At 29.8% G+C, this 8,315-nt stretch overlaps 1 protein-coding gene across 1 annotated transcript; it reads left to right on the forward strand.

The window, feature by feature from the left end:
* Nucleotides 1-2,187: 2,187 nt before the first annotated feature.
* Nucleotides 2,188-7,437, forward strand: LOC101502394 (protein GAMETE EXPRESSED 1). Its single transcript, XM_004488554.4, has 6 exons — nucleotides 2,188-2,686; nucleotides 3,305-3,892; nucleotides 4,172-5,648; nucleotides 5,866-6,052; nucleotides 6,140-6,287; nucleotides 7,018-7,437. The coding sequence occupies exons 1-6, from the start codon at nucleotides 2,208-2,210 to the stop codon at nucleotides 7,277-7,279; spliced, it is 3,141 nt and encodes a 1,046-aa protein (XP_004488611.1). The 5' UTR covers nucleotides 2,188-2,207; the 3' UTR covers nucleotides 7,280-7,437.
* The last annotated feature ends 878 nt before the right edge of the window (nucleotides 7,438-8,315 follow it).

An 8,315-nucleotide genomic window follows, 5' to 3' on the forward strand; every position in this document is an offset into this window, starting at 1 on the left:
CCTACTTAGGAGTACTCATGATTGGTCTTTGATTTTATATATAGCTGCACCATAATGTGCAAATGAATTAAAAAATTAATGAAAAGAATTGGATTTAATGATGTACTTGATATATATTATTTTAAGTAGAATTTAAAACTAAAAGTTTTCAAAATAAACAACAACAAACATAATTGTCACATGAAAGAATTGGATTAAAAGTATTCAAATTAAATTTTAATTCTGTAGTTTTATTGTCTCTGTCAAGAAAGTCTCGCAGTGCAAGTCTTTGCTAATTAATCAATATTTTTTCTATTCATCTATCTCATCTATTTTTATTATAGTAATAATAATAATAATAATAATAATAATAATAATAATAATAATAATAATAATAATAATAATAATAATTTTGTATTTTAATTTTAATTTAATTGTATAAAACATTGACTTTATTGAGTAATATTTTATCAAAAGTTTACTCAAAGAAGACATATGTATTAAGTATGCTTTTAGACTAGTAAAATATTTTATTTAAATAGTTGAAAAAACATACAGAGAGCCAGAATGCAAAACACTATTATTTGTGTTGAAAAATTGACAATGAAATAGAAATTGAATGTTTTTTTGTTAAAAAAATGTCTAATTCATATAAAAGTACTATAATAAATCTATATGATTACAATATGTACTATACAAACATTAAATATACTCATAAATCTTTTAGGATTCATTATTTATATTGCAGATCATTTAAATGACTCAATTAATAGAAATATTTAAATAGTATAATACATACATATCGGATAATAAGTTGAAACTACATTTCAGAATTTAAAAACTTATATTTAAAATAGGATAATTCTCATAATCTCAATAATAAAATTACTTTTGAAAAATTAAAAATAATTATAAATATTTTAACAATTCAATCAAAATTGAAATTTATAATATTGAGTTATTTAACAACATTTAATTATTTGTATAATATATGTGTAGTTCATACCATAATATTAATGATTGTTATTCTTACATATGTTAACACGTATTGTTTTAAATTGAGATTATTATAATCCTAGGGGCCGTTTTTGCGATTTGAGAATTTAATTTTGAAAGTAAATTTTGAAAATAAAAGATGTTGGTTTAAAATATAGTTGAAATGGTTTTTTAACTTCTGAAACCGTTGTGTTTAAAAAGAAAAGCCATATGAATAAATTTCTTGTCTCTTGTTTTCTGTAACCTTTCACTTGTAACCTTTCACCCATAACTTCAAAACCATTCTAACTTTTGTATCACCTAAGATTACCGTCCTTCCACCTTTTGGCACGATCCGGCATCATCCTTCCTTCTTCTCAACCGTTTAGTTCTGGTTCGTTTCTATTCGTTTTTACCAAAAAATTTCTCAGTTGTTTCAATGGTTGTTTTGATGTTTTGATTCTTATTTTGAACATTTTAATTTCATTTTGATTGATATTTTGGTGTGTTGTTTCGTTGAATTATTGTTCTTCGATTACCTTGATTTTTTTTTTCAAACATAATGACTATAAAAACAAAAATCCTTTCCTTGTATTTTTATTCATCATACTTTAAAAGACTTGATTCTCTACTATATTTTCATAGGATGAAGATACCTTTCATAATGTAACGTAAATTATTTTAATTGATTATCTATATTAAAAAAATCTTAAAATATATGCTTTTACGACTTACGATAAGTGTCATTAACGAAAGGTGTCTATTAGTTTTCAAACCGACATTATATTTCTTGAATCCCAAGTTTCTATTTCTTTAAATATCCCTTTCAATCTTATCCCAAATGGAAAATCACAATGAGAATTTAATTTTGTTTTCTTATTAGGCTCTCTGTTTTGAAATGAAGTTACTGTGTCAACACGCAAAAGTTTCATTTGTTAGGTTGCACTAAAAACAACTTTCACTTTCTTAGAAAAAATTATTTCATATAATTTCTGATATACAAATATATATATCTGTTATGTGTCTTATTTCTCTTTTTATTTTATATTTATTTTTAATGTGTGTAACCTGAAAAACAATTTAACTTTTTTGTGGAATTATGTTTGTGAATGTGTGAAGCAGATTCATAGAATTTAGCCCTCTAACTTGTTATCATGTTATAATTTGGTTAACTTAATTATTTTTGTGTTTGAAACAGTATAAGAATCTTCATTTGTGGAACTTCAAACTAAAAGTGTGGTAAAATTTCTCAAATGGTTCATTGGGTTCATCTTGTTATTCTTCTATTGGTATGTTTCTCATTAAGATGTGAATCATGGGGATGGTTTTCATCATCATCCGAGGAAAGTTACTCTAATGAAAATTCTTATGACAACAAAGGAAATTTTAGAGGCTCAAGTGCTGAATTCTCAATTGAGCCATTCATTGACCCAAAGGGAATAAAACTAATAGAAAATGCTAAGAATAAAATGGTTCGTTCAAATTCATGTTGGCAAAATGCTTATGAACATCTTTTTGCTGGTTGTAAAGAGATTTTGGCTGTTGATGACAAAAGGTCAAGATTTGCTTGGCATTTAAGTGATTGTTTTCAAAGAGATTCTGGAAGGGCGTCTTTTCCCCATTGTGACTCAAAAACATCAATTGCTTCATGCTTAAAAGAGTTGGATGATCTTGCTCATAATGTTTACCTTGAATTCTACCTTGAAACCAACTCCATTTGTTACCAATTACAGTTAAGTGCAATTCCTTTTATAAACCTTTTGTCAATTCTTTGTTTGACTTTTTTATGTTTTAGTTGACTTAGTACTAGCATTTGTTTAAGAATTCAAGGACAATCACTATTTTACATTGAGAAAGTTGAAAAGATAAGTTATCCATATATTTGATATATTTGATGTGTCTAATTATGATTGATTGTCGGTGTAAAATAATTTTACACTAACAAAGACATGTCTTTTAATCTCAATATATAATTTTTTCTGTTTTTAGTTTATGTAAAATATTTTTTTATTATGGAACCCTGCAAAAGTATTTTTTTTTTTTGTTATTGGTATTTGATGTTTTGTTTTTAATCCTTGCAAAATAAAATTTATGCATTTTTAAATTGATATATTTGATTTTAGTCTTTAGAACCGAAACAAATATTTATAGAGACTAAGAACAAAATGTGATGTATTTACTAGGATTAAAAATCAAATACGGAGTACCAAAAACAAAAAATGTATATTTTCATCTACTAAACAGAAAAATAATTTTTTTACAAAGACTAGAATAAAAAATGATATAAACTTATAAACATGAAGTGGTGTTTTTGTCTCAACTATAACAAAGTTTTGTGCACATTGTACAGGACACATGCATTCAAACATGAAACAGAGAGACTTGTGACTGAACTAAAAAATTCTGCTCAATATGTTGAGGACAAATTAGACAGCATTGAAGAGAAATCACAACATCTATTACAAGACTCAAAACATATATCAGATTCTCTTGAAACAGTTACTAGTCACACACAACTAGTAGCTCAAACAGTTAAGAATGTAGAAGGTCACATTGATGTAGTATTAAGACATTCCCAAAGTGTTTATGAGCAAACTACACAAATTGCAGCATCACAATCACAGCTAAAAGAAGGACAAGAGGTCATGAAGAGGAATTTAGAGGATGGTGTAGCATTGCTCAAAGAATCTTATAACTATTTGGGAAAAGAAATTGAGAAGTTGAGAGATGAGGCTATTGAGATTGAGAATGAGGTTATTAAAGTTGGAGATGCTATGTCATCAAAGATGAATACTTTGCAAAGTAAAGCTGAAGATATTGGGAATATGGCTGGGATTTCTTTGGATAAACAACAACTACTTTTAGATGGACAATCCACAGCACTTAGAGGATTGGATTCATTGAATGAGGTTCAATTCAAAGCACTAGAAGAAAGCAGGTAAGATTTGTTGATTGATATAAATTTGTTATTTATTTAGATGGATTTAATTCATATGTACTTATATTATGGATCCGACAATTATAACTTTTCAATGTTTAAAATATTTGACTTTCATCTTATTTGACTTTGAAGCCATGCAAATCGAGTGTTTGTGATTGGTTGAGAATATAAAAAGTTTTATATCGTTAGTATATAAAAATTATTCTTTTTATAAATTGTATTTGTCGAAATATTGACATTTGTCGAAATATTAATCTAATCATTGATGAAATATAGGAAAAGTCTCCAATATTTTGTTGAATATGGACAGAGACAACAAGAGGAGATTCGGCGACGAGAGGAAGAGATGAAAGCACTTCACCTTCAATTTGCTGAATATGGACATCAACAACAAGAGGAGCTTCGGCGACGAGGGGAAGAGATCCAAGTACTTCACCTTCGATTTGCTGAATATGGAGAAAAACAACAAGAGGAGCTTCGGCGACGAGAGGAAGAGATCAAAGCACTTCACCTTCGATTTGCTGAATATGGAGATAAACAACAAGAGGCGCTTCTGCGACGAGAGGAAGAGATCCAAGGACTTCACCTTCGATTTGCTGAATATGGAGATAAACAACAAGAGGCGCTTCTGCGACGAGAGGAAGAGATCCAAGGACTTCACCTTCGATTTGCTGAATATGGAGATAAACAACAAGAGGCGCTTCTGCGACGAGAGGAAGAGATCGAAGCGCTTCACCTTCGATTTGCTGAATATGGACATATACATCAAGAGGCGCTTCTGCGACGAGAGGAAGAGATCGAAGCGCTTCACCTTCGATTTGCTGAATATGGACATAAACATCAAGAGGCGCTTCTGCGACGAGAGGAAGAGATCGAAGGACTTCACCTTCAATTTGCTGAATATGGACATAAACAAGAAGAGGAGCGTCGGCGACGAGAGGAAGAGATCAAAGCATTTCACCTTCAATTTGCTGAATATGGACATAAACAACAAGAGGCGCTTCTGCGACGAGAGGAAGAGATCGAAGCGCTTCACCTTCGATTTGCTGAATATGGACATAAACAAGAAGAGGAGCGTCGGCGACGAGAGGAAGAGATCAAAGCATTTCACCTTCAATTTGCTGAATATGGACATAAACAACAAGAGGCGCTTCTGCGACGAGAGGAAGAGATCGAAGGACTTCACCTTCGATTTGCTGAATATGGACATAAACATCAAGAGGCGCTTCTGCGACGAGAGGAAGAGATCCAAGGACTTCACCTTCGATTTGCTGAATATGGACATAAACAAGAAGAGGAGCGTCGGCGACGAGAGGAAGAGATCAAAGCACTTCACCTTCAATTTGCTGAATATGGACATAAACAACAAGAGGCGCTTCTGCGACGAGAGGAAGAGATCGAAGGACTTCACCTTCGATTTGCTGAATATGGACATAAACATCAAGAGGCGCTTCTGCGACGAGAGGAAGAGATCCAAGGACTTCACCTTCGATTTGCTGAATATGGACAAAAACAAGAAGAGGAGCGTCGGCGACGAGAGGAAGAGATCAAAGCACTTCACCTTCAATTTGCTGAATATGGACATAAACAACAAGAGGAGCATCGGCGACGAGAGGAAGAGATCCAAGGACTTCACCTTCAATTTGCTGAATATGGACATAAACAACAAGAGGAGCTTCGGCGACGAGAGGAAGAGATCCAAGGACTTCACCATCGATTAATAGAAAATTCAAAAACAATATTGACAGCTCAGGTTTGCAATTTCTTATGGTTTATTTTTTGAGATTAAAGACTATATCAGTGTAAAATTCTAATCACAATTTGTCAAAACATTAAACAATTGCGTAACTTTCTTTTCAAATTTTATATAAAATAATTTTTCACCGACAATATATAGTCTTCAATTTCTATTGTTTTTGGGTGTTAATTCCTTAAACATATGATCAAGAATCTCAATTTGTAATATATAGGAATCTTTTGAAGCAAAGCAAGCTACTATGTTTGTTGCATTGAATAAACTTTTTACTTTGCAAAATGCTATGTTGCTTGAATCAAGAGTCATCAAAGCTTTCTTCATTTATGCCATCGCAATCTTTGTCATCTTTATGTTGACTAGCACAAAACAAACCTACAATGTGAGGCCCTTTCTTTACATAGGTAAGTATACCAACTAGTGCTTTTAGTTTCTAAACAACAAATTAATTATTTGTTAAACATAACATGTTATGCATTGTTTATTTACAGAGCTTTGTGCTACTCTCTTTGTGGAAGTTTTCATTATTCGTTTAACTGGTGATAACATGGAGCAACAGACATGGATAATAAACAAGGTCCGGTTATTTTTTATGGGAGTTGCTTCAGTTCAACTTTTGCATGCAATTTTCAAATTCAGGTATAAGTTTACAAAAAGTAAAAGTTTGCTACTTATTATAGAGTTTAATTTATGCACTGTCAATTAAAAATTACTGTGCAATGACATTCAATCACAGACTATTCATGTCAGATCATTAATTTCAAACTACCTTTACAAAAGTAAGGTGACGTGTGAAATAGTGAATTTTAATCAGATGTTTCAAATTTTGGGTAAACACTCTTTGTGTCCTAGAGTTTTGTTGGGTGTATCCAACATCTGGTCATTCGACCACACAACTTTAAATTTTAAGTTAATTATGTCTTATGGATGCCGGTACCCAACTTCTTTCATGAATATAAATATAAAATATTGTAGGTTTAAATATGATTTTAGTCGCTATGTAATTATAGGGTTTTTTAATTTTAGTTTTTGTAAATTTTTTTGTTTGTAAATTCCAAAGTTGTTACTTTTAGTCTCTGAAGTCAGCTTATTCTGTCAAGTGGCATGATTTTATTACTATGTATAGCGTCGGGACTAAAAGTAACAACTTTTGAATTTCAAGCTAAGTTCAAACAAAATTTACGGAGACTAAAAGTTATTTTTTATAATTGTAGAGATTAAAATTATATTTAAATTTAAAAGCTATTATTTTGTTATATGTAGATATTAATCTAATATAGAGAATTTCCAAGACCGAATTCACTTCAAATTTTGATTATAAAAATATAATAAATAATACATAATTGGTTGTTATTAATATATAATGCAGGGACTATGAAAGGTTGAACCATCAAATGTTGCTAACACTAGTCAACAAGGTTAACAACCTGGAAAAGATAAATGAGTCATCTTGGGACTTAGAAACTACTGATTATGAAGATTGGTCTCAATGGATAGATGCAGATTTACCTGATGATGTGAATTGCCTTGATGATCCTGATTTTATAATTCCAGAAGAAGGTTCAGAGAATTCAATCACAACCACTTCAATTACAAAAAATTATAATCTACGCTTGCGCAATCGACATTAATCTTTCCACTACCACAAATATTTAAGTCATCTATGTACAATACTTACTCTAATTGTTTTCGTTAATTTATTTTATGGATTATATATGAATTTCTCTTTGGAAATTTTTGTATAATTAATGCGGTTAAATTTGAATTATTTCAATGAGTTTTGCACCAATATTTAGTTTTTGGTTTATATCTATATTAAAAATATTTAGCTTGTACATATATGTATGTGAACCAAACGGAAAATAAACTACATTAGTGGTTATGATGTGTTAAAATTGTAAAATATTTTTGATTTGATTTATCTAAAGTGAACAACTCATTTTAGAGAATAAAATGAATAACATTAACTATTGATGATCAAATGAATGAATGATATTATGTGTATATAAATGATCAAATCATGGTTAGTAATATGAATAATTGATTCATTCACTTTATCAACTTCTCATTTTAAATGAATCAAATTCAAATATTTTACATTTTCAATACATGCAAATTAAACTCTATATCTATTGTGATTATTAAAGAAGTTTTTTTTTTTTTTAAATGTAATCACATGAGTTGACTGCGAGAATTATATTTCTTTAAACAGAACTTTGTATTGGAGTTCAAGAACTTTTGAAACTCAACTAAATTTAAGATCAACTAGAAAATAAATGTATTTTGGTATGCACTTATAGTGTAAATCAATTTTACATTATCAGTTAATATGAACTATTAATTTTATCATCTCACCACATGATTGTAACTTTCATTAATCAACAACTAGATGATCAATAACTTGTTTAAACTAAGCATGAAATGAAAGAATGCTCCCTCCTTTTAAGAAGCATCTAATTTTTCTTTCAAAGTGCAATTCGTTGCAACCAAAATTTTCATTTAGGATTCACTCTGCTTATAACATATTAGTTGAGAATTTTTAAATTAACCTAGAATGTTTCACAATCAAAGAATTATAAAAACATACACTGAATTTTAACACTCCCCCTCAAGGTAAAGCTTACTACTTTAAGCTTGTTACATCAAAATATTTTATCAAAAAAATTA

Source organism: Cicer arietinum, chromosome 1 (assembly GCF_000331145.2).
Source record: "Cicer arietinum cultivar CDC Frontier isolate Library 1 chromosome 1, Cicar.CDCFrontier_v2.0, whole genome shotgun sequence".
Taxonomy (NCBI): domain Eukaryota; kingdom Viridiplantae; phylum Streptophyta; class Magnoliopsida; order Fabales; family Fabaceae; genus Cicer; species Cicer arietinum.

Excerpts from the sequence above, each read along its gene's own strand:
- LOC101502394 (XM_004488554.4), top strand. The coding sequence starts at position 2,208 with ATGGTTCATTGGGTTCATCTTGTTATTCTTCTATTGGTATGTTTCTCA. Across the intron at positions 2,687-3,304 it reads TCCATTTGTTACCAATTACA|GACACATGCATTCAAACATG; the intron begins GTTAAGTGCAAT and ends CACATTGTACAG. Across the intron at positions 6,288-7,017 it reads CATGCAATTTTCAAATTCAG|GGACTATGAAAGGTTGAACC; the intron begins GTATAAGTTTAC and ends TATATAATGCAG.